Genomic DNA, 27,062 nt, shown 5'->3' on the forward strand with positions numbered 1-27,062 from the left:
CCTCCCCCTCGAACTGAGTGACGTCACTTCCGCCGCCGCCGCCGCCGCCGCCGCAGCCGGTATCCGTGTGCTGTTTATTGCTGCTCGTGGCGTAAGTGTCCCCCCGTTTCCCTCCGTCCGGCAGACCTCCTAGTGGCGTCCTCGACCCCCTGGCCAGCCCCCACGTCGTCCGCCTGCCGGACCGCGGGTTAGCGATTCTGGCCTGGTGTCCGCCCTTGGCCTGGTGTCCATCCCTGGCCCTTTTCCAGGCCACGTAGTCTCAACCCGGGTTTCCACTAGAGGTGAAGCGTAATGAAGGGATGGGACGCGGGGCCTTAGACCAACCTGTGTTTACTTTTCCGTCAGGGGTTCGGTCATGGGCAGGAATGGAATTTACAGTATTTCCTCCAAGACGATGCGTCTGTCATTTTGAGGTCTGAGACTGATTTCCTTAGCAGACACTGCATCGCCTTGCAGCTGTTTGCATGCTTCTTGTAAATAACCTCCAAATTTATTTAGCGTTTTAATGCTTAGTAATTTTGTCCTTAAAAAACATTTGGTCCCCAAAGCTTAGAACACTTTAAAATTTCTTATTTTAAGCGAATCTTAATCTTTCCTGTGACTGAATTGGCTCAGAGACGATCTTTTCTCCAAGAAAGATCTTGGCTCCCTGGAGCTCAGCCCTCCTGTGATCACCGAGCACATGAGAAATTACTGAATTCTGAGGATTATGTTCCTCTTTTGCACCGGCACTTGAAGTATTTGGGTCGGGCAATGCAGTACTTTTTTTTTTTTTGAAAATCATAACATCCATTATATTCTTAAAATACCAACCTAATTAGACCTTTTCCTGATGACGTGCCATCAGTGGTATGAAGGTTGTGAAAGAACCCAAGACCACTGAATTTTTGAATTCTAATGACAGATTTTAAGTTGTTATTCTGTCTCTAACTTTGTGGCATAACTTGTCCATCAGCTATGTTCCTGCCCCTCTTCTGTTTTGTAATTTAATACTGTTAAGCTTTATGGGTTTTGAATTTTGATAATGAACTTGGTTAGAATTGTGTGTTTGAAGGAAAACTAATCAAGGAACTTGTGGCTTTTTACTTGTTATAATTTTTTTTTTCATTTTACAAAATGCTTATTTTAGAAAACACAACTGAGCAAGGGAAGAATTTAAAATCCTCTGGAATCCTACTACCTGAAGATAACTATAGTTAACTTTTCAGATATTAGTCTTATTTTTTTTTTTAATGCATAGTACTTATAAAACAAAAACAATCATTGTGTATAGTTTGGTAAAGCCTTTTGCATGACACCTTGTCTGCCTATTTCACTCATTTTTTGTCTTTGAACATATCTTTTTTGTAAAGCCAGAAGCCAGGGCCACTATCACAGCACCCTGGCCCATGCAGGTTCGCATTGGATTCGGACAGTCGGTAAAGAAACAGCGGAGCCAAGAACTGATGGGCCATAGTCTTTAATTCTAGTTTGCACCCGGCGGGCAAGTAAAAATACACACTGGGCTCCAAAACCCAATCACATTCAGTGCTCACAAAGCCACTGACTTATCCGAGTTTCCTAGAATCAAAGGTTTCTAGCTCACCAGCCTTATTCTCCTCAGTTCCCCATCTCCTTCCTTATCCCAGATACAAACTCTGTACAAACTGGCATCTCACTCAGCACTCTGCCATCTTGGCTGCTTCTCCTGGCCTCCTCCACATGGCCTTTTCCTGCTCTCCTCTGCTCTCTCTTCTAATCATCCCAGGAACCAAGAGCATAAACTCTTGTTCTACCCTCATTTTATAGTGTAGCTTCACAACCTCTAATCCAATATATAAAATAGGGAAGTCTCTAATACAAAATCACTTCTGAGGCATGATTGGATTGTACTGCCCCACAGCAAAAAGGGTGGGAAAGGCTTAATCCCAAAACCAAGCCCCAGGCTACAATGACTGCCTGCCCCCATTAATATCACCTGGGCAACGGCATCTTTAACAAAGTGAGCATAATACATTTTATCCGCCCAACATTTTTTTTTTTGTATTTTTCTTAAGTTGGAAACGCGGAGGCAGTCAGACTCCCACATGCTCCCGACCGGGATCCACCCGGCATGCCCACCAGGGGGCGATGCTCTGCCCATCTGGGGCGTCACTCTGCCGCAATCAGAGCCATTCTAGCACCTGAGGCAGAGGCCACAGAGCCATCCTCAGCGCCTGGGCCAACTTTGCTCCAATGGAGCCTTGGCTGCGGGAGGGGAAGAGAGAGACAGAGAGGAAGGAGAGGGGGAGGGGTGGAGAAGCAGATGGGCGCTTCTCCTGTGTGCCCTGGCCGGGAATCGAACCCGGGACTCCTGCACGCCAGGCCGACACTCTACCACTGAGCCAACTGGCCAGGGCCTGAACATATATTATGACTAGGTGCTCTCATAAGTAAAGTAAGATCCCTAGTGCATAAACTTCATGCCATCTATTTTAGCGGCTCGGAGGACTTTGGTTTCATTTCTTGGTTTTGACCAAGTTGCAGGTGAGGTGGTGTTAGAGTTGTGTAAAACGAAAGAGTTAATATTGAGTCCTGTGCAAGGGCAGACAGATTCACTGAAACATTGGAGAAAATCGTTGAAAAATTTTCCTTTTTTATTCTTTGTTTGTAAACTCACTTTTTTCTCTCCTCCTGCTCCCTCTCCAAGAGTGAAACATGACTGAGGATTCTCAAAGGAACTTTCGTTCAGTATATTATGAGAAAGTGGGGTTTCGTGGAGTGGAAGAAAAGAAATCATTGGAAATTCTTCTAAAAGATGACCGTTTGGGTGAGTTTTATAAATTAAATTAAGCCTGCTGGTTTTTGGTCATCCCAATTGTTCTGAAATAAATGTTACCTTAAGACATCCAGAAGTATTTTTTACCTGCTGAATTGTTTAATGGTGGATGACAGCAGAATGGTATATATATTTTGGGAGAAATTATGGATTTTTCAAGTTTATATTTCGCTGAGACAAAAATCAGATGCTTTTGAAGGGCCTTCAAAGAAGGCAATATTTTTTTCTTGTCTTAGACCCATATATTTTCTTTTTTCAATTTTCATTGGTGTCTTCAGAGCTTCTGGGTAAATTTACAGTTTCTTGCTCTGACTTTCTCTTATGGAAATACTGAGACTGGATTGTGTATTGACAGTTCAGTTTCTTCCAGCTGGTAAATAACAATAAGGTCTATTCTGTGGTTGACTAAAGTAAAACTGAACCATAGTTAGAAATAGCACTTTATATGCATACAGTATTTTTAAAGTTTCAAAGACATTTCCCACCTGAGCTTTGGTTCTTGTTAGATGGTCATTGCTTTAAGTATGTTGTTATCATTTTCATTTGATAATTAGTAGAGTTCAGGTTGAGGACAGTTGAGTGTACTTTATTAGAAAATGTGGGATTTGAGTGCTGACTCACTTGCTGTGTTAACGCAGTCAAGTCACTCATCTGCTTTTAGCTTCCATTTCTGTGCTTTAAAAGAATAGCCAATAAGCTTGCAAGGTGGATTAAATGAAATAAATTCTGTAAGTAGTAACTACTGTTAATATTATTGGAAATGTAGTAATATATGCAATGTATCTCCTATGCTGGGACACAATAATTGTTTTTAAAATAGCTATTTGGTGGAACCCTCAGACTAGAAATCAGACCAGATTTCCCTTTCTTAGATTTACTATTTGGTAGGTTTCCTCTGAAGGAGGAAACTTTAACCTTTAAGTCAGGGGTTGGGAACCTATGGCTCGCGAGCCAGATGTGGCTCTTTTGATAGCTGCATCTGTCTCACAGACAAATCTTTAATAAAAAAAATAATGTTAAAAATATAAAACATTCTCATGTATTACAATCCATTCATTTCCTACCACTCACATTCATGGTTGCGGGTGGCTGGAGCCAATCACAGCTGTCCTCCGGGACAACACCAAATTTTTATTGGATAATGTGTAATGTACATGGGTCGTTGTATGGCTCTCACGGAATTACATTTTAAAATATGTGCCGTTCATGGCTCTCTCAGCCAAAAAGTTTCCCGACTCCTGCTTTAAGTTATAAACAACGAAATGCACTTTTATATATTGTGAACAGCATGAAAGCTTCTAACTATTGGGGTTTTTTCTTCTTCTAGATGTTGAGAAACTTCGTACTTTTAGTCAAAGGTTCCCCCTCCCGTCCATGTACCGTGCATTGGTATGGAAGGTGCTTCTAGGTATGCGACCAAAGAGTTGGAAATTTATCTTCAAAAATGCTCATTTCTCATTTTATCAGTCAGGAAAAGGAGGTCCTCACTGATTATTGGGTCTGATCTTAGGAGACTGAATTACTGCTCCCTATGATTGCCTTTCAGGAGGTGACTTTAGTGACAAAACATAAAATGTTACTCTAAGACTGTCAGTTTATTAGTGGTAGAAGAGAAAGTAATGTAGTTTGTGAGACAAAGTGTGGCAAGAGCATTGCACTGGGAGAAAGAACTGGGCTAGGCTTTGCTGTGAACTGGGTAACCTTGACAAAGACCCTGCAAGGTCTCATTTTTTGCTAAATTAACTGAGCGGTTTTAGCGCTCAGTTTGTCCTGTGTGATTCCTAGCATAGAGGTATGCTGTGCACTTCCTAATGAGTGTGATCAGAGTCAGAACGGAATGGAAATGTTTTTATTTCCTAGAGGTGCAGATGAATCCATTCCAGTGATTAGTGGTGGCTTAAGGAGAAGGGAAAAGGATCTTGCTCAGTTTCTGTGGAAGAAAAAGCATATTAGGTGCCACAAGTGACCTTTGTACTTTTAGCCAAAGTCCCCCCCACCCCCTGTCATGGCTGAACCTGCTAACACATATGCTACCCTCCTTCCTTTAAAAAAAAAAGAAAGAAAATATTTAGAATAATCCTAGAATTTTCCTGTGGGTTAAGTACAAATTTCCCAGTTTTACAGATAGGTAAAGGACCATGAGGTTGCCTAAGGCCTTGTAGCCTATCAATAGCAGAGCTAGGCTTTGAGCTCAGGTTTGTAGAGCCCATTTGAAGGTAGTATAGACTATAGACCTCGTCTTCTTTCTAAAATGCACTGTATTTTCAGGACTTGACAATTCTTAATCCTAAGTCTGACTACAAACCATTCCAGAAAGCACTGCATAATAGCTGTTCTGTTACGCATCTTGGCAGTTTTTGTACACTTGTATTCCTAGTAGGTCACTGAGCAGTTACAATCTAGAGAATGGGTGAAAGCTATTTTAGTGTTTTCCTGGGCATTAAAAAAAAAAGCTTAGTGTTTCCAGTGGTCATGAAAATAAGGATGCTTTTTCTAAGTGGCAGTGTAAATATTATCTATTTTTGCTGGAAAATACTATGTGTCTTATTAATTGATAATACCAGTGGATTGATGAGAGAGGCACAGTCATACTTTGTGGCATTCCCTGAGTGCCAAGGCTGCCTGGCTTATTCATCACCTGTATTGTCCCTAGTTGTCTTTTTCAGGTAAGTCTTTGTTGTGTTGTTATTGCAGTAAAGGCATGGAGATTTAGGGCTGCCACACTGTGGAAAAGACAGGATGACTCTTACTAGCATTGTTGTTGATTACTCAGGGTCCTTGTTCTGCCTACTTGTGATACCATTGTAATAAATATCAGGAAGAGACATTTTGGGGCTAGGTCTTAGAAAACACGTTTGATGTTTAACTTGGAAACACATGCTGCCTCTAGTAGTATTATAAGGACTTAACTACAGGTATTTAATTTGTACTGTTTTAGTCTAAATTTGGAGGACATTTTAGTGTGTTTCTTTGGCTTTTTTGGAAGCCTGCATAGTGCCCCATAGCTAAGGTAAATAAAGATTTACATCAGGAAAAAGAACATTTAAGCAAGTTTGGTTGTAACGTTAACAAAGCATCATGTTAGCTAGAGTCCTTAGAGCTTATCCAACTTTTGTCTCCCAGAGTGTTCTTTAGAAAGCTAGATCTGTGGTGCGAAGCAAAGAGTGACCCATAGTCAGGTGTATTAGTTGTCATTTATTCTACGTACGTATGTGCCGTATACTTTTTAAGTGCTTTATGTATATACATTTTTTTATTCATCATAACAACTGTTTGAGAAAGGTACTATGATTTCATTTTTCAGATAGAAAAGCCAAAGCATAGAGAGATCAAGTAAGTTGCTGATGGTCATCCGCCAGTTAATTGTAGAGCTAGACTTCAGACCCAGGCACTTGGACTCCAGTCTGTGCTGCTCTGCAGTTTGATTAAGTTTAATGAGGCTGCAATAAATAAAGTAGCATATTTTTCTTAATAGCAAAACTTAGAGCCTTGAAGATTCATTGTCACCATTTTCCAAATCTATTTGATCCTGTCACCCTTTTCTCATGAAGACTGTAGGAGCTAGTGTTCTGCAAAGAACATTTATCCCTCCCATTTTCCAGCCCTGACAGATGAGAAAACAAGGGCCCACACCGATGTTTGTGAGTACTGGTATTACCAGATCGGGGGCTGGGACCTTGGTGTGCTGAAGGCCTTTCCTGTGTGCTCTTTCCACTCTGGCTGATTTGGTTCCTTGTGAAACCTCACTTCCTGGCTTGCAGATGGCCACCTGTTTCTGTGTCTTCACATGGCAAAAAGTGAGAGAGCTCTGGTATCTCTTCCTTTTCTTATAAGAGCACTGGCCCTATTGAATTAGGGCCCCACCCTTGTAACCTCATTTAACTTGACCTTCTCATAGGTCCTGTTTTCAAATATAGTCATGGTGGGGGTTAGGGCTCTAACATACGAATTTTGAGGGGACATAATTCAGTCCATACCATGGGCCAAGTAGGAAAACAACATGGGTTTCTAGGAGCTAAAGGTGGCCCTAGGTTGACAACCTTAATTGAATTAAATCATTATTATAATTGATACAGTTATTATCTTGAATTTAGGGCTTTATGATGCTGTTTCATTTCTCTTTTATAGCAGTGATAGTTGTCACCCAAATAATGATGGTATTTAAATTTTTTTTTATAGTGAGAATTGCTAAAAGAAATCTGAATGGTAACTAAATATATAATTGTGTGAGTTCTAGTTTAATTGTGATGGGCAGCTTCTCCCAGGGTTCTCTTTACAAGAGGAGGAATTTGGATTGATGCCTCAGTATTTTGCTCTTTTTTTCCCCTGGGTCTTTGTATAGGGATCCTGCCTCCACACCATGATTCCCATTCCCTGGTGATGTCATATCGCAAGGGGCAGTACTTGGATATCCTCCGTGCCCTGAGGGTCGTTCACTTTATCAGTGATACCACACCTCAGGTTGAACTGTACCTCCGCATGTATCAGCTGGAATCTGGAAAGTTGCCTCGAAGTCCCTCCTTCCCACTGGTCAGTGGTACTTTTGTTCAACACTTTGCTCTACTCTAGATGGTCCTATCTTGCCAGCCTTTGATTGCATCATGTTTTACCTTAGAAACTTTCAGTGGCTCCCCTTTGTCTATAGAATAAAAGCAACACATCTTTCACTTACATACATGGCCCTGCATAGTCTGACCCCATGTACCTAATTTTTTTTAATACTATGTCTTGTTTTGAAGTAATTTCAAACTTACAAAAAAGTTGCAAGAATACTATCAAGAATTTCCATATACCCTTTACCCAGGTTACCCAAAAATACCTGGTCTATATTTTTGAACATTTGCTTTGTCATTTTTTCTTTATATGTATACATATTTTTTCTAAATTATTTGAAAATAAGATGCAGACTTGATATCCCATTACTTATTCCTTCAGTATGTACTTTCTAAAGATAAGACCATTCCCCTTGGTGACCATACTACAATCATCAAAACCAAGAAGTTGGCATTGATACAGTATTAACATCTAATCTTCAGACTCCATTCACATTTGATCAGTTGTCCAAATAATGCCATTTATCAAAACAAAGTTTTAGTTCAGAACTTATCAAACTCTCTTATCAAACTTTCACCCGCTAGTTTTATCATTTATTGATTTCAAAATTTTTTAGTGTCTTCACTATTCATTTAGACATAGAAAAAAGTTGTAAAAAAAATAGTGTAGTGTTCTCATATAACTTCATCTGTCATCCTCAAATGTTATATGTATCTCACAAACTGTAGAATAACAAAACCAGAAGATTAGCCTTGATACAATATTATGAACTCTGTGGACGTTGACATTTTGCTAATTGTTCCACTGATGTCCTTTTTCTGACCCTGGATCCAGTCTGGGTTCACACTTTACATTTACTCCCATGAGTTCTTAGTCTTCTTTAATCTGGGACAGTTCCTCAGTCTTTGTACAAACTTTCATAATCTTGACATTTTTGAAGAGTACTGGGCAGTGGAGCATTTCTCAGTTTGTTTTTGTTTGATGTTTCCTTATGATTAAAATCTGGTTATGCATTTTTGGCAGAAGTACCACAGAAGTATGATACTTATTACTGTGGCTGCTGACTTTGATTGCTTGGTTAAGGTGGTGTCTGCCAGGTTTCTCCAATGTAAACCTACTACTTTTCCCCTTTGTAATTAATAAGTAACTTCTGGGTAGAAAGTTTCAGACTTTGTAAATATCCTTCTGCTAATGATTCTTGCCTGAAACAATTTTGCTGTGCTGATTGCCAAATAGTGATTTTCTAACTCTTTTATTTCCTCTGCATTTATTAGTTGGTATTGTTTTATAAGGAAAATTTTCCCTTCTCATTTGTTTATATCAGTGTGAATTTATGGGTTTCTTTTATTCAGTGGGTGATAATGCATTGCTGCCAGTATTTATTTTGGTATTTAAATTATGTCAGATTTTTTCATCAAGCTGAATTCTGTCTTTTTTGACAAGTTTCCATCATTTTGAGCATTTCCTTACTTTCTGGCATAAAAAGATGCTCCAGGGTCATATACTTTCCCTGCCCCAGGCCTGGAATCTGCCTTGCCCCCACCAGTGGAGTGTGATATTTAGAAACCAAGAATAGGGCACCTAGGTATTCTTGTCATTGTCGGGATATCATCTTCTAGGCCCTCTCAGCAGAAGGAGCCAGGAAACATGTTCATACATACACATTCACATACGTATTCCCATACACCTGTGCATGTTTATGTATCTGTTTATCTCAATATATTGAAATCCTGAGTTCACAGTCATAGCTCCAAATACTATATATATGATCCAGTATCAGGCTCATTCTAGCCTTTACTTTTTCTGTATTGTAATTTCTTCTCTGACAGTTGCAATCTGAAGAGGCTCCCATTTCCCTCAGTACATAAACACTTCTTTGCATATTGCTCTGTAACCAGCACTCTGAGCCATCTCTTGACCCTGGCCTGCAAGCTGCATAGGCCTTGTAGTCCCTGGCCTCTCCTCGGCCCTCACACCTTCTTGGCCTCAGCCCCACAGGCCCCAGCCTGCTTTTTAAACTTCATCTTTGCTAATCTCAATTCTAGTTACTTGTTTTACTTGTTTGTAGAGGAAAAAGATGGAGAAGAGGAAGAGTTCAGGTCTTGAGCTTTAGCCGTTTTAATGCAATTTGCAACTTATTCTGGGCACTTTAACGATGTTGGAGGGCTGAAATAGTGAATTGTTCAAAAGAGGGATTTGTGTGCAAGCTATGTTATATGTGAAGTTTATTTTATTTCTGATTGCAATCTGCCACTATAGAAGTGTGAGCTTTGAACTGATCCTTCTTTTTGAAGTTAATGATATGGTTCCCATGAAGGCCTATTGGTCACCCATTTTTTTAGAGTTTATCCAGAGAATTTGGCCCTGAAAATAATTGGAACTCTTAACAAGCTTTTTAAAATTTTGCTTATCTTTGGCAAAGTGAAGTTGGTAGTACTACATGAGTTCTTATATATTAAGTCAGGGTAGATTATCTATTCAAGAATGATAGTTATAGCTGTTACCTCATCCCTGCTCAGCTTGTCCATTCTGCAAGCCCAGACACCTTCGGTGCAGTCTCGGGCAGACGTGCCGTCAAAGTGTTTGTGTTGGGCTCTGCTGTGCCATGCCTGCCTGGTTACCAAGCCCCACCGCCTCATTTTCCTTACCCATTAAGAAGAATGTGTGACAGTGCTTGGCACTGGGCTGGAACGTGGTCAGTCAAGGACATTAGTCCTCTTCCCTGATCACCCGGAGTGGCCAGGAGCAAGCAGTAGTGCGATGCCACATTCTGGAGCACCAGCCCCGTGCCTGGTACTAACTAGATGGGAGTTCAGGAAAGGAGCTTCCCTCTTCCTCTTTCTTTTCTCTTCATCTCTGACACATTAATATTTAGAAAAATGCATATTCTATGATTCTTTTACTTGACTTTTTATAAAATATTACTAAGATGAAAATAAACCTAAAGTGAAATAATTTTCTTAGAATGGGAATTTTGATTTAACTTGGGACATTTTAGGAGAGTAGAAAGATACTTTTTCGTTTCTTTTTTAACATTAAAATCCCTGAGCATTCTAGTTGAAAATGTATTTTTGTGTAAGATAATGGTGTTTGGAAACAAAATAGATTTTCAAGCAGATTCCACTTTTTATGAGATTTCTTTGTTGAAATTTCCTGGAGGGTTTACTTTTATGTTCTGATTATTGACACAAATATTGAGAAATGCCATTCTTCTGATTCCTGAAATTTTGATCCTAGGGACACTTTAAACTCTTTAGGTGATTAAAAATAGAACAGAATTCTAAAGGTATGTATGAATGTTTTGAGGTGAAGAAAATGCTTTCTTAGTCCTTTTGGAGTCATTAAATTTTTGAAAGTTACCATATTGGCAAATGTCTCCAATTATTACTTATCTGTATATCACATTGTTTTGAGAGTAATTCTCTAACACCAGGAATATTTCTAGGTGGAGTCAGCACCTTGCTTCTGCTTAGTGTTGATTCCTTTATGGATGGCCTTAATGTTAGACGTTGGAAACTTGGAGTGCTCAGCCTGAAACCTAGTATTCACAAAGAACAGTTCATTCAGATTTCTATTGTTACTCATTCTTACCTCCTCCTTGGTCTTCTCTGTAGTGATGAACTTTGTGCGTTTTGGTTCCACTTTGATTTATTAATGCAGCCTCTTCAAAATTTAGGGGATAAAGTTTTATTTTTATCAAAGAAATATGTATTCCTCTTTTCTGCTGCTTCCCTCTTGAGATTTATTATTAATCTTCCAGGAACCAGAAGATGAAGTATTTCTTGCCATTGCTAAGGCCATGGAGGAGATGATGGAAGACAGTGTCGACTGCTACTGGCTCACCCGGTGCTTTGTGAATCAGTTAAACCGCAAGTACCGGGACTCCTTACGCCAGCTGGTGAGGGGCACTTTTCTGGCTGTTGATAGGGGAGTGATAGGGGATGGTGAGCATGGTGAACAGTGGTGTTGGGAGTGATGCTACAATTAGGAGTAGACCCTTTGTAGTAGGAATAAGCAGATGTTTTCTGTAAAAGGCCAGGTAGTAAATATTCTCAGCATGGCAGGCCAGATGGTGTCTCTGCCCCTGTGTCTCTGCTACAGTCACTCAGCTCTGCTGTTGTCACACAAAAGCAGCCATCAATAATACATAAAGGAATGGCCATGCCTGGAGTTGTCTGCTACAGGTCATAGTTTGCCCCCCCCCCCCCCCCCCCCCAGTATTCCTTATGTTGATCTAGAATCCACGGGCTTTATCTAGACTTGTCCCTGTCTGTGAGCTAAGGTTTAGATTTGCCTGCATATGATGGGAAGACCCTCCCCAAACAGAAACTTTATTGTTTTTTTCCTGTAACAGCAGTCCAGGGGCGAGGCAGCCCAGAGCTGGTGCCATGGCATGGCGGTGTCAGTAGGGAACCAGTCCTTCCTGCACTAGCATTCTTAGTGTCACCCTTCCTCTGGGTGCATAAGACAAATGGAGAGACAGCTGTGACATCTGTGCTCTTGGCAAGCAGGCGGGGTGAGGCAGAGACCCAGCACAGGAATAGAAGGGACAAGTGAGTCAAGCCTGTCCCACTCTAACAGACTGTTTTCTTCATGTCAGTTAGTGGCAGGACCGTGTTCCCTGGCTGCCCGACTGGGAAATGTGTATGTATTTAACCGGACACGTGTGCTCTCCTGTTAAAATAGGCTTCTGTTAGTGAGGAGGGTGAGGTGAGTGGGTCTGAGGGCAGCATTATGCTCCGACTTGGGAGTCCAGAGAACTGAACGGCATTTCCTTCATCAGCATAAGCTGGTGTCCTTTCTGTTCTCTTTTCCAGTGTTTTTCCTGGCTTCTCTCATTTATGAAGGTGAAGCTCTATTTTTCCTTAAATCATTGAGTTTTTTAATTTAAAAATTTTATTGTAAGCAGTCACTGTGATGTGGGTTGCAGGACCCAAGTGTTGAAGGCTCGGAATACCTGAGGATCACTGCTCGATTATCGGACGGTTGGCTAGGCCCTTCAGCTTTGTAGAGCATGGCACAAGAGTGCTTTTTAAATATTTAAGTTAAATAAAGCTTGATTCTTAAAATCTTGAAATTTAATTCATTTAGTTGATTTCAATTAAAATGGTTTAAGCGTAGCATTGAGCATTTGTAAATATAATGTTGCCTTATTAAATCAGGATGTGCAAATGATTCCATAACTTAGTCTTTCTTATTTAATAATGGAGTAAATTTAGTAACATTTTGAAAGCTCAGGTTTAAAAAACTCATCCTTTATTTTTGATAACACAAGTAATAGATAAATACATTTTTTTTTAAGTGAGAGAAAGGGGGATAGATTCCCACATGTGCCCTGATCGGGATCCACCCAGCAACCCCGGTTGGGGCTGATGCTTGAATCAGCCAAGTTATACTCAGTGCCTGAGGCCAACACTCAGACCAGCCGAGCTATTCTTAGCTCTCAGGGCTGATGCTGGAACTAATCGAGCCACTGGCTGCAGGAGAGAGGAGGAGAAGGGGGAAAAAAAGGGAAAGAGAAGCAGATGCAGATGGTTGCTCCTCTTGTGTGCCCTGACCGGGGATCCAGGACATCTGCATGCTGGGCTGAACCTCTATCCACTGAGCTAACAGCTGATAAATACATTCTGAAGGAGTCAACAATCCAAATGAATCCAGTGTTCCCATAGATCTGTAATAGTGTCTCCTCATCTCCTACTTTCTAAGAAGTAAACATAGTCATCAACTTGATATGTTCTTCTAGACTACATTAGGATGGATGGATGTGTATGTGGATGCATATACACACATAATGATGTATATACTTTTTACGAATGTAAATAGTATTAAAAACAAATATTAACACACGGTTCATATGGCCCCGCAGTTTATTTTTATCTTAATATCTTGGAGGCTTTCCAAGTTAGTACGAATAGATCAGTAGTTTTCAGCCCTGAATTCCTGTTAGTACCCTCTGGGAGCTTTTGCATTTTTTTAATTTTAATTTTTAAAAATTTATTTATTGATTTTAGAGAAGAGAGACAGAGAGAAGGGGGGGGAGGAGCAGGAAGCATCAACTCCCATATGTGCCTTGACCAGGTAAGCCTAGGGATTTGAACCGGCAACCTCAGCGTTCCAGGTTAATGCTTTATCCACTGTGCTGCCACAGGGCAGGCTCCCTCTGGGAGCTTTTGAAAATACCAGTGCCTTTCTTCCACCCAGCCCAAATAAGCCAGAATCTCTGGAGCTGGGGCCCCAGAATTCTAATTTTTTAAAAGCTCTAGGTGATTCTGAAGTGTGGTTCAGGCTGAGAATTACTCATTTAGAACCTCCTTCCTTCCTTCCTTCCTTCCTTCCTTCCTTCCTTCCTTCCTTCCTTCCCTTCCTTCCCTTCCTTCCCTTCCTTCCCTTCCTTCCCTTCTTTCTTTCTATTTTTTCAGAGACAGAGAGAGGGACAGATAGGGTCAGACAGACAGGAACGGAGAGAGATGAGAAGCATCAATCATCAGTTTTTCATTGCGACACCTTAGTTGTTCATTGATTGCTTTCTCATATGTGCCTTGACCATGGGCCTTCAACAGACCGAGTAACCCCTTGCTCAAGCCAGTGACCTTGGGCTCAAGCTGGTGAGCTTTGCTCAAACCAGATCTGAGCCTGCGCTCAAGCTGGTAACCTTGGGATCTTGAACCTAGGTCCTCCACATCCTAGTCCAACGCTCTATCCACTGCGCCACCGCCTAGTCAGGCAACCACCTTTATTTTTTTTTTAAATTTGCTCATAGTGTTTCTTGTTTGCCATAATTGAACATGATAGGTCCATACTGACCCTCAGCATGCCCTTGTGCATGTGTCTTCGTGTATGTGTGTGAGTGTTTTCTCCAGAATGGGTGCCTGTAGGGGAATGCTGACTTGAAGGAAAGATGTATTTAAATTTTAACTCTAGGTTGTCCACCCAAAAGCTCTGCCAATTTTGCTTCCTCCAAGAGGTTATGAGATTTCCTGGTTTCCACTCCATTGCCAATATTTGGTAGTGTCATGTTTTTACATTTTTGTTAATCTGCTAGTGAAATTATCCCATTTTTTACATATCCTCATTTTTTAGTGAAGTTGAGCAGCTTTGAATGTTTATTGGTCATTTATATTTGTTCCCCTTCCTATTTTGTTTGCTTCCTTATTTATTTGTAAGCTGTCAATAAGTGGATATTTATCCTTAAATATGTTGAACATATTTTATCCATGTCTGTTGTACAAAGAATGTAAGTTTTGATACAGTTGGATTTGTCAAATATTTTTTTTTATATATTATTTAGAAAGCTCTTTCTAACCCCAGAGTTAAAAACCAGTTGTTGTTGTTTTAGTTGCCATCAATGAGAAATTTACTTGTTTTAGAAAATATCCAAATTCTGACATTGTCCAGAAAAATTTAACACATTTATTTGTAATTGTTATATAAAGTTGAACTGTTGAAACTTGTTCACTGAAGCATTTAACTTGTATTAATGATTAATGTTCCAGCATTTATATTTTAAAGAATTCACACACAAATGAAAATGAAAAAACTGCCAGTACCTGATTTCTGTCCCTGTTTTCCACTTGCATTCAAATACTTAGGTGCCTTTTGACCCCATGGCAGTTTCCATACCAGCTATCAAAACGTATATATTTATATTTATCCTCTTTCTTAGACTTAGCACATGATGTATATATTTTTTCATCCTATTGTTGCCTGATTATCATGCCATAATGGTATAGACCTTCCTTTTTCTTTTTCATGGCTGCATACTACTCCTTTATGCATATTTACACTCTTCAACTGGTCCTTTATTGTTGGCCATTTGGGATATTTCCTGTCCTTTGCTATGATACAGTGTAACAGATAATAGTTTTGTGTTTACATCTTTTTATGTATTTGCCTGTAGATTTTTGGGAAAGATTCCCTAGAAATGGATTGACTGGATCAAAGGGTAATGCATGTGTTAACTTTGCTAGAAATATCCCATGTTCCTCTTCGTAAAGCTTATACTCTTTTGCATCCCCAAGACTAGTAGATGAGAACACTAGTTTCCCCACAGCCTTGCCAAAGTGGTGTGTCATTTTTGCCAGTCTGATAGGTGAGAAACGATGCCTCTGTAGTTTTAGGTTGCATTTCTTTTATTATAGGTAACATTGAACATCTTTTCATATGGGTAAGAGCCATTTGCACTTTTTAGAGTATATGGCTTTTTTCTTCTCTATTTTTAGAGGTTCTCTTTATTTGGGGTATTTACCTTTTAAGGTTATTTGTTAATCTGGGAACATGTCCATAATATGTTGAGTGCAAAAAGCAAAATACTAAGTTGTATATTCAATATGAGTCCAATTGATAAAAGGAAAGTGTGTATATAATCTATGCAGCAAGACAGATGAATGCTGTACAACGTAAATATTATCACCAGTTATCTTTGGAGAGTGTGATTATAGGTGATCTTTATATACTTCTTTTATTTTGTTCTTTCCTGTATTTTCAAGATTTCTTGTACAAGCATATTCTAAATCAGGAAAAACAAACTTTGGAAGAATATAAGACTAGCTAAAAGATATACATTGAATGATTATTATGATGTTGATTAATACATGTCTAAATTTCATTTAACTCATAGTATTCATTTATTAGTTACCTATTGAGTACTTACTATGCCAAGTAATGTTCTAGGTACTGGAGAACTAGCAGTGTACAAAACACACAGCCCCTGCCCTCACTGAGCTTACAGTCTGATAAAGGAAAAGGACAATAAATATTTTTAAATCTTCACCCATCTACATTTTGTTATTTGCACTGCCTTTTGGATGAAATTTTCTTTGTTGTGAGACATAATATACAAGTGTGTGTGTGTGTGTGTTCATCTGTGTCACTTTATGGGAAAAGCATACATATTTATCACTGGCAGAACTGATCAGAATTCTAGAATAGAGTTTCAGAGGTGAAAAGCCAGAACAGGAGCCCTTTGACAATTGGTCTTTAGAGAAAAACTCCTGGTTTGGGGAGTTGTATGTGGTATTCTGGAGAAGCTATTGGAAGCATTAAGTGGTAGAGATAAGTTGGATAAACAGAAAAAGTAAGAGATTCTCTGGAAATGAGAGGGAAAAGTGGACCAGATATTAACATGTGGGCCCTCTTTGTCTGGCTGACCCTGTGCTTTCCTGGCCCAGCTCACAGGTCACATCTCAGGGAAACTTTCTGGCTTCTAAAGACAGGGTGAGGATTCCCTGTGGGTGTGCCCAGCATCCTGTGCTTATCCCAACCATAGCTTTATTACAGTGTCACCTAGTTTCCTCTTTCCTGGGCTCTGTCAACCAGCTTTAAGCTCCTTGAAGGCAGGGACTTGACCTTATTTTGTCGTCTATTTCCTGTACATAGCACAGTGTGTGGCTATAATGGACACTGATATTTTGAATCACCTCTTTGGCAGAAGTGTAGAGATGCATGTATTTAGTAAAATAAATATTTGCATGTACTTAAATGATAAATGGTCTTATGCTTCTGGATAGGGAGTACAGATACTAGGTTTTTTGTTTTTTTAATTGATTTGAGATAGGATGGGGGAGAAAGGGAGGAGAGAGATGAGAAGCATCAATTCGTAGTTGCGTCACTTTAGTTCTTTGACTGCTTCTCATATGTGCCTTGATGGGGGGGCCTCAAGCCAGCAACCTTGGGATCATGTCGTGATCCCACACTTAAGCCAGCAGCCCCACGCTCAAGCCGGCAACCTCAGGGATTTGAGTTGGGAATTTCAGCGACCCAGGTCAACACTGTCCACTCTGCCACCATCAGTCAGTCAAGGCTTTAGTGTTTAACCCTTTGGTCCATTCTTAGCCAGTTGACTCTAAAGAGAGTAGTGTGATCAAGGTGTATTGGGCCTGGTCTGGGGAGCTGCTTTTGTTAGTCTCCCAGTTGGCTGCTGCTTAACCTTATGTGGGAGAGGCTACCAGGTAGAATCCAGGTATACTCTGTTCCCTCCGTGTTATTCCTCTGACTACTGAGAATTCTTGTGCACATTTTGTTGGGGACAGAGCACTTCTGGACATCCCTGTTAGATGAACCTACTTGGCATTGCGCACAGTAGTGCTCAGTGTGGGTCAGCGTATGTGTGGTCAATGGCTGAGGGGCCCTTTCTAGCTCCAGCTCTCTTGTCTTATTTTTCCTAGTTCTCCCACTTTAGTCCCATTCTGTTTCTCTGGTCTTCTCCTTCTCCCACTTTCCCCCCTTTTCACCCCCTTCTCCTCTTTCTCCCCCTTTCCCCCCTTTCCCCTCTTTCCCTGTATATATAATCTTCTGCTCTAGAGCAGCCAGGAAGATCAAGGGCCTTTCTAAGTTCCCCAGAACAATTGAATTTTGCTTTTGGACTTTTGCCTTAGGCTGTTGAATCTGTTTAATACAGTTAACATTAGCGTGACCAATGTTACATTTGTCTGGGACTGTCCCAGGAAACCCCTTGGTCCCAGATGGTTGGTTGCCCTGGCTGTGCTGACTTGGGAAACTGCTGCATCACCAGTGACTTGGATGATTCTGAAATTTTGTTTTCTAGTACTTCCTTGCATTCATCATGTACATTTTTTCATCATAGGTTGTAAGATTAGGTAATGTTATGTCACAGGAAGTGAATAATCTTTCTTGTTTTATCATTAGCCAAGGGCTTTTGAGCAGTACTTGCTTCTGGAAGATAGCAGGCTGCTGAGTCACCTGAAGATGTGTTCTGCAGTATCCAAACTTCCTTATGGTCTCTGGTTCAAGAGGTGCTTTGCAGGGTGCTTGCCTGAATCCAGTTTACAGAGGCAAGTATTTCTTTCAAAGATGTACTGAAGGCTTGGAGTTTGAGAAGAATCCTGGTTTTTCATATGATCATTCCTCAGAATATAAATTTGCTTTAGAACAACATAGTAATTTAAAGCTAACTTCTCTAGCAGCTAACATAACAACACATGGTTCTGTTTGTTATATATACGATTAGAATATTAATATTTAATAATAACAAAGATTAAAATTACAAATATTAAAATATACAATTGTAAACATCAAGGGCCCTCAACGTTTTAGATGCTGTACAATATTTACATTTGAAACAGTCTCCAGGAGCTGATACAAGCCCAGCCTTTTTCAGAAGTGTAGATTCTGATCTAGAGGAAATCTTGGTAGTTTTTAGTTTCATTATGACATCTTTAAAGTAGCTGAAGGCAGTCAAAAAGATTTGAGGCTCAAACGTAATCTAATGAAAGCATTAGTTTCAGACATATGTTGTGGGTGTTTGGAGACTTGGCCCTTCCCCACCAAGGAGTGAGGGTGGAGCTGTGAAGAGAGGCAGTACACAAAGAACATCACAGGACAACAGATAATAAGCATGCAGAGTGTGATACCAACTTTAAGAATTATAGGAATTATCAGAATAATTATGTTTGTATGCTTGCAGATCAATAACTAGCTCCTTAAGCCCATGGAGAAGTTGAAGGAATTTAAACCCCTGGGAAATGGGATTGAATTTATCTCATTTCTTATGCTGCTTTTGTTTTTCCTTAGCATGTTATGATTATATTAGCATTATAAAATATTAGTAAAATCTAAACTTTGGTTTAGGACTTTCCTTCTCGAAACTGTCTGTCTGAAACAGAAAATGAGCATTTGGTAGATTTTAAGCAGAGCAAGTACTTTTCGGCGATCATTCATTTTTTCCATCCATTGCTGATTGTGTCTAAAATAGATTTCAAATAGCTGATTTGTTGTTTTTAAATGATTATTTCATTATAGCTCTTCTGATGTGATTTAATTTTGTAATTTGAGATGACTAGGTAAACAAATTTTAATCTCACATAATTTGATTATTTCTTCATTTTTGTAGGGTTTGGGATAAAGTTATAAGTGGATCCTGTAAGATCCTGGTATTTGTAGCAGTGGAAATTTTACTAACCTTCAAAATAAAAGTGATGGCACTGAACAATTCAGAGAAGATAACCAAGTTTCTGGAAAATGTAAGTGTGCTTTATTTGATTCGATTATGAATCTGGAAAGGAAGTCAGCTTACTAGCAAGTCAGGTTTTCCTGCTGCATTAAATTACTTCAGAGAAGGGACATATTTTTACATTATAAGAAACAGATTTTTCCTTGAAAACGTTCAGATTATAATTGATAAGGGGATTATAGTTTATATCCTCTAATTGGGGGATGATGGTCTGAGCAGTGAGATTGTCATCATGACTGTGTGCACTCAGGACCAGAGTCTTGTGCCCTGAAGGGACTACCGAGAGCCTTATCAAGAAAAGGGTGAGCTCTGTCACTTTAGGATGAGTAATCCTTGTTAATGGAAGAGGACCCTAGTGTTCGGGGGACTTTGTAAGCCCTTTCATTCTTGCTAGCATCACTGTTGGAACCCCAGTTGGGTTTGCTAATGTGCTTACGTATAAACTTGTGCATATTGGGAAATGAGTCAGCTTTTCCCTCTCTGGGTGTCTTAGAATACCCTTAACCAGGTTAAGAGGAAGATGTGAAGAGACTTATGCCTGAGGAATTTCACTGGATCCAAAAGCTATTCTTTTTTTTTTTCTTTTCAGTCGATATTAACATTTGAACAGGCAGGGTAAATAATAAGTACTAAGTGAATGTGTGTTGAATAATCATTATAATAATTAGTGGCTAACAGTGCCAGGACTTATGTTAAGTGTTTCTCATGGGCTAGCTCATGGAATCTGTGACAGCCCTATGCAGTGGGGTCCATTTGCATATTTTTGAGATGGGATTTGAACCCAGGTAGCTTAGGCAACCTGCCCAGGGCCACACAGTGTAGTGGGCAGTGCAGGATTTGAACCTAGGCAGCTGACATCAGAGCTCCATAGTGTGTCCTCGGGGGTCATGTGAAACAGAGGTCCAGGCAGCAGCCTCTTGTGCCATCACTTTCTGAAAAACAGCAAGAATGCCCTTGGAAATATGCCACTGTGAATGAGGGAGACTGATGTTATAAACGCTGCGGTTTCAGGGACACTGGTTTGCTTGTTCACAGATTCCCCAGGACAGCTCGGATGCGATTGTGAGCAAGGCCATCGACTTATGGCACAAACACTGTGGGACCCCGGTGCATTCCGCCTGAACACTGGACACTGCCAGGCCCATGTGGAACCTGAAACACTAAAGTGATTGAAAACAGAGTTCTTGCTTTGGTTGTCAAAGTGTCATTTCTTTTCCAGTATAATTACTTAATTAAGCTCCCCCCCCCCTCCAATATTGCCATGTTGCGAAGCAGCATCCTTTAGTTACGCAGAAGTACAAAGTTCCACTCTGAGTGCAGCTGAAAGGGTTGTTGGAGTTTCTAAAGCTGTTCAGTCAGGTGGGTAGACGCTTTAATGAGCAGTCCATAACCACACCCTGCACTTCTCTAATTAGCACCAACTTAGTGACTTTGTAAGGTCTATTTCTGGAGTAAAGAATAACTTCCTTTTGTTGACAACTTGGACTCAGCTTTTATTGATGCAATTCTTGTTTAAATCTAAGCTAATTGCTTTTGAGGCTTTGTTTTGCTAAATTTAAATAAAGAACTTAACATTATTTTCTGTTTGTGCCATTTGAAATAAAACAGATGTTGAACAAAATATGTCTAAATTTACTTATCAGGAGAGAGAATATTTGTTGACATTTTGCTGGAGTCATGCTTTTTCTTGGTGGGTCATTAAGTGTTGGGTATACTTCAAGGAGCAGTCTGTCATCCAGAATGGGAGTGGGAGAAATGGCGGGTGAAGTTTAATAGCTAGTGCCCCCGGCCGTATTGTGCCTCATAGTGGTAACTGGGCAGTGACAGGCTTTGAGGCTAGTGAGTGAGATGCGGCCCTTTAAGACTGATTCAGCTGTCAGACTTACAGGGACCTGAGTGGTGAGCTGGATTCTCCACCCCACCCCACCCCCAAAAGAGGAGGGAGATCATAAAATTAGGGAGTTATAAATCGGAGAATGCAGTCCCTCCCTAATGTGTGAAATAACTTGAGAATGAGTTCAGAGCAAGCCGAGTTGTTCACTAGCCTATACTTCTGTAGAGCAGTCTATCTAAGGGTATTAATGTTTTTAAAACAGCAACAAAAAAATACACTCAGAAGAAAACCTCAACTCAAATAGCTACCACCTGACCAGGTGCTGGCACAGTGGGTGGAGTGTTGGACTAGGACGCAGAGGACCCAGGTTCAAAGCCCAAAGTTCACTGGCTTGAGCATGGGCTCACCAGCTTGAGCGTGGCATCGCTGGCTTTAGTGTGGGATCATAGACATGACCCCGTGGTTGGTGGCTTGAGCACAAGGTCGCTGGCTTGAGCAAGGGGTCACTTGCTCTGCTCTAGCCCCACGGTCAAGGCACATGAAAAAGCAATCAATGAACAACTAAGGAGCCGCACGAAGAATTGATGCCTCTCATCTCTCTCCTTTTCTGTCTCTATCTGTCCCTCTCTCTGTCACACACACACACACACACAAAAGGCAAACAGATGCCTACAGTGAATACTTCACATTTATTCATTGATTGCCTCTGTCCCTGAAGAACTTTCAGTCCAGTTGGGGCTGTGAGAAAAAAGCAAAGGGAGAAATTCCTGCTCTGGTCGTCTGTCCTGTGGTGATCCTGAGGGATATATGGAGTTCAAAGAGAAGTCATAAGACAATAATTTTATATATTTTATGAGCCACATATCATTTGTATAACTAGTAAAATAGAAATTAGAAGGTCAAGGGATATTAGTGAATATTCCAAAAAAGGAAGAAAAAAATTAGTGATCTCTCATCAAGGGGATAATTTCAAGGTATGCGCTCCTACTTACACTGAAATGCTGGTAGAAGACTGGTCTGTCCAGGAGAGGCGGAGGTGGGGAGATGGGAGCCTTGGGGTTGGGGAGGACGCTTCAGGGGCTGCAGTATTCATCTGCACAATTGAGGGGAGGTCCAAGCAACCCGGAATGGGAAGCTTGACTGCTGAGGAATTGGAAAGTAAGGACAATATTCTGCAAGTGTACTCTGTCAAACCTTTGGTAAAGCATTTCTGGCTGTAGGGTGTGGGGGTGAGAATTATTTTCTAAGTGAGTCAATCTGAAACTATCAAGAGTTTTCGGAGGAAACTAAAGAGCTTCATCTCAGTAGAAGGGTTTTTTAAGGCACTGGGTGGATCTAATTTTAATGTCCACATTTTTTTCTGCTAAGAACTAAGTATTTTGAAAACACTAATGTTCGCTACCTTGAGTGAGAAGCACAGCTCCCCCAATTTCTCTATTCAAAACATTTTGTCAGGATACTGCAGGATTCCTCCTCTATGTTAAGCCCAGGGCTTCTGTTGTAGCCAAACTGTTGTGGAGTTCTCCTTCCCTTGGAAAACTGGGATTTGGCATTACTCAATTGAGTTTCTGCAGTATTTTCTCAAAGCCAGGTGAGAAGCTCTGATTCTGCTCTGCTAGGAGGTTTTGAGGGCAAGGAAGGGGTGTGTGTGTGTGTGGTTTTTGCTCAATGACAGAGGGAATTGGCAAATTGTGTGTACAGAGGCGTGTGTATGTTTGAGGATACTTCCGGAAATGAGGTCAGAGTTTGTTGGAATGAAGTGGGGTTTATTTGTTGTTTTTTGTTGATGGAAAGTTCCTAAAAATCACACTCTAGTCACATGATGTGTGGAAAGCACTCTGAAGGCCTCTGTCCCCTGTTGCTCTGGTTTGAAGCACGCCTGCCCCATTTCAATTGCCTAAGAATCCTCCCTTCCTCTGACCAGTCAGTCCCGTCATGTGGTCACCACATCCCTACCTTGACTTGAGGTTTGTTTTTTGTCCCTGATAGTGCAGAATCTGGAGGGAAGTCTGGAAACCAGGAGGCTGAAAATAGAGCATATCATCCCAGGACTGGTCTGAAGGCCTCTTGCTCAGAGAGGGACAGCCTCCACTATGAAACATTAAGCAGGAGGGGTGTCCTGAGCTCTTAGGGCAAAGACATCCTTGATGGGGGATAGGGGGTGGGCAGCTGGCAGGGCGTTTGCTCTGCATTTGTGTCTGCCAGTGGTCACAGGTCACACAGAGTAAGCAGCTTTTGTCTTTAACTGGCTCCAAAGACCTGGAGGACGCAGGGGGTGTGGGAATTTGTGTAGCAGGAGCTGTTGGCATTCCCTCTGGTGGGTGAGACAAAGGGCTGTTTCTCCTTTAGTGTCTGTGCCAAATGAAACCGCTTGTGGCCCCCGGCTCACACTGCCTGTCCAGATCAGCTGTTGCTTGCCCAGAGTAGGAGGGAGGGGGGAGGAAGGGGGTGATGACAGCAGGAGGGAGGAATTTTCCTGGAGGCCACAGATGGGGTGGGGTTGCTGCCCTTGCATGCTTTCCTGACCACCTCTTGTCCTTTTCAGCCTCTCTTCCAGCCTTATCTTATGGAAGTTAAAAGGTAAGTGGACAGTTAGTTGCTAGTGAGGTGATAATTCCCCACTTTAGTCCTGGGGGCTGGCTTTATTGTGAGGAAACCATAGGGGAAAGAAGAATGTGCTCTGAGAAGGGCAGGGGAAAAACTCCTTGCAGTAAGCCTGTTCTGACTAACTGGAGCTCCAAACATCGCAGCCGGTGCTTAATGTTCACAGCCCCAAACCGTGCCTAAAATTTAGATATAAGTAGTTTACCAAGAACTTACACACATGCACACACATGCTAGGGTTGGCTGGAGCTCACACTAACTTCTGCCCTTTCTGCCATATCTTCCTGGTCTCCCATCACCCTCCTTTTCCTGTACTGTTAACAGGTAGCAGCCTGGTCCTTGTCAGTAGTTTTCACGTTTCTTCCCCAACCCGCACCTGCCTGCTGGATGTGATGCTCAGGTTTGTGAGGGAGGAGAGCTTTGATGGCTCCCTTCTAAGTGTCAGGAGGCCACCCAGTGAGCCTGCACCCCCACCTCTCATTCCTCTCTCTTCTTTTTTGGTTCATTGGTTGTTTTATTTATTCTCATTCAATCATGAAATAAATTTGAATGCACTCCTCATTATGGGCCAGGTACTGGACATAATTGCTGAAAAAAAGTCATGCTATCTGCCCTCTTGGGACTTAAAATCATTGAGGGAAGAGAAATATTAAATTAAACAAGTATGTATTTTGTTCTTAGTCCTAAGTAAAGCACCTTGTAACACAGGGAGAAGGTAACCTGGGCTGGCCTGTAAGCTCCAGAGAAAGGTTCAACTCACTCTGAGATATGTGGTTCTTTGCCCCCTTCCCTACTAATGGAAGAGGTGACAGCCCAGACTGGGGGAAGAGTGGGGTTGAGGGGAGGGTCTGAGCCTCCCTGCTCTGCCAGTGCCTCTGCTTCCCCATTGCCAAACAGCAATTCTTTTACACACTTTACCCCTCATTGTGGTTCTTAGCATCAAATGAGTTGAATGTGAAAGCACTTTTAGAAACAAGGATCTCCACAGAATGGTGGCTATTTTTAATAGATGGTTTGCCAGAGTGTGGCCAGGCACCGCCTCTGTTTGAAGGTGCCTGAACTTCAAGGCCTGATAGCCCTGTGGGCCCTGAGAAGTCCTTTATCAGCTTCCCAGCAAAAGTGCACCCCTTCGTCTGAGCTCTGCAACACCTTGGCCACCACTCCTTTAGCAGTACTTTTTGAAAGTCTCTCATTTAATGGCCTTGAACTTCTACTAAACTTTCCCTCTAAAATGCAAGCTTCTGTCCCTGGCTGGTGGCACAGTGAATAGAGCATCATCTGAGAGCACCAAGGTCACTAGTTCGATCCTAGGGTTGCCAGCTCGTTGCTGAGGTCTCTGGTTCAAGCCGCGGTCAGGGCACATATGAGAAGCAAGCAATGAGTGCACAACTCAATGGAACAATGAGTTGATGCTTTTATCTTTCTCCTTTCCTCCACTCTCTTCCTAACTCTCTCTAAAAAACAAAAATAATAATAAAATGAAATGAAATGCAAGCTTCTTAAGGCCAGAGACGGTCTTGTTCCCTTTTGCACTATCCCACTTTACCTGGTACAATCCCTCAGGCATGTTTTCTCCCTGAAACCAGGCTGTCCCCAACCCATCCATAAACATCCTGTTGTTTTTGTCAGAAGCATCCTCTCCTCACTGTGACTTACATCCTCCTATCTCTTAAATTCAGCTCAAGCATCCCCTCCTCCAGGAAGCTCTCCTGGCTCTCTGCCCTTGACCTTGTTTCCTTCCATGGCACTTGGTATCCTTTTCCCCACATTAACACATTAGTTAGGAGTGAGCTGTTTGTGTCCACACTTGCCTGCGAGATCCTTGAGGGCAGAGAGTAGGAAAATGGCCTGAGATTGGAATGCCGCCCTGAAACAAGTCTTATGTGCAGACTTTGGAATGCCAAAGCCTATGGGGGTAGAACGCTACCCTGGCAAGCACTGATAAGATTGTTTAATGGAAGCTTCTGAACCTTATAGCCATTTCCTGCATATCTGCAATGTTTTAATCATCCTTCTCTGTCCCTAAGTCTATGCTCTGCTAATTTGCTTGCTGATAAAAGAAACAAATAAATATGATGAGGCTGTAGAGATCTGGGCTCTCAGTCCTAGAGACTGGGAGTCCCCTGTACTCATCATTTCTTTTCTTTCTTCTTCTTTTTTTTTTTGTATTTTTCTGAAGTTGGAAACGGGGAGGCAGTCAGACAGACTCCCGCATGCGCCCTACCAGGATCCACCCGGCATGCCCACCAGGGGGCGATGCTCTGCTGCAACCTGGGCCATTCTAGCGCCTGAGGCAGAGACCACGGAGCCCCTGCTCCAATGGAGCCCTGGCTGCGGGAGGGGAAGAGAGAGAGAGGAAGGAGAGGGGGAGGGGTAGAGAAGCAGATGGGTGCTTCTCCTGTGTGCCCTGGCCAGGAATCGAACCCGGGACTCCTTAATGCCAGGCCGACGCTCCACCACGGAGCCAACGCCAGCGCCCATCTTTTCTTTATGTTGTGTGTTGTATGTTTTTGCTTCAGTCCTGCAGCACCTTCCTCTCATGCACGCCCACGGCTGAGCTCGCCTCTGCAGTAGAGATCATGTCTAATTCCTTCTTTCACTTCCTCAGTGCCAGGCACCTCCCAGCCCGCCTGGGTTCTACAGGGATATTAGAGGAACACAAGAATGGCTGGCTCAGTATTGATTAAGACTCCTCTGGTGACAAGTAATAGGACTGTTCTGGTGCTGGCTTGCTTCAAGGAGACCCTACTGTAGGATACAGGGGTGAGGCTCAGACATAAAGGGCAAGGGTTGGAGTCTGGGACAGGACTACTGAGACTCTGGACCCTCTCATCCTCTTCCTTCCTGTTGACCTCTGTTTCTGCAGTCCACATTGCTCTGGCCAAAGATGCCTTACCCTAAGACCCTAAACTTGTGTGGTACAGTCACTGGGGAGGGAGTGTTTTGGCCCCAATTCCTGAATCTGTGGGACAGAAGGTGTGGTACAGTGTGGGTTTGGTGCTGTCTGCGGTCCATCATATGTAACCATGGAGATGGAGGGCTCATAGAGCAAACACATCATGCCATGATGAGCCTCTTGTGTCCATGGCAGTCTAAGGGCAGTGAATGAGGGGCATTGTCCCAAGGTCCACTGTGAACTGGTAGGACAGTCTCAAACACTTTCCACTCCATTTAGCAAATCCTTGGACTGGATATGTGCCCTGGAAAGGTGCCAGGAGGCGTAACAAGTGCCTTCTGCCTTGCACTAAGTCTAAGTGGTTTTTCCTTCACCGTTCATTCTGGTTTCTGTCAATCAGCCTGAGAGT

General features: G+C 41.8%; 1 protein-coding gene across 5 annotated transcripts; it reads left to right on the forward strand.

Moving 5' to 3' along the window:
• Positions 1-13: 13 nt before the first annotated feature.
• On the forward strand, positions 14-20,924 carry TBC1D7 (TBC1 domain family member 7). 5 transcript variants are annotated; one of them, XM_066268370.1, is made up of 10 exons: positions 60-91; positions 1,353-1,418; positions 2,669-2,788; positions 4,125-4,205; positions 6,400-6,438; positions 7,140-7,327; positions 11,112-11,249; positions 17,996-18,141; positions 19,200-19,329; positions 20,355-20,924. In XM_066268370.1, the coding sequence occupies exons 3-10, from the start codon at positions 2,677-2,679 to the stop codon at positions 20,439-20,441; spliced, it is 921 nt and encodes a 306-aa protein (XP_066124467.1). In that variant the 5' UTR covers positions 60-91; positions 1,353-1,418; positions 2,669-2,676; the 3' UTR covers positions 20,442-20,924. The 5 variants fall into 5 exon arrangements, with proteins under 5 accessions (XP_066124469.1, XP_066124470.1, XP_066124466.1 ...); XM_066268369.1 differs by lacking the exon at positions 1,353-1,418 and having other exon boundaries at positions 19-91; XM_066268371.1 differs by lacking the exons at positions 60-91; positions 1,353-1,418 and adding an exon at positions 257-281.
• Positions 20,925-27,062: the final 6,138 nt, after the last annotated feature.

This window comes from Saccopteryx bilineata, chromosome 3 (genome assembly GCF_036850765.1).
Source record: "Saccopteryx bilineata isolate mSacBil1 chromosome 3, mSacBil1_pri_phased_curated, whole genome shotgun sequence".
Taxonomy (NCBI): Eukaryota; Metazoa; Chordata; class Mammalia; order Chiroptera; family Emballonuridae; genus Saccopteryx; species Saccopteryx bilineata.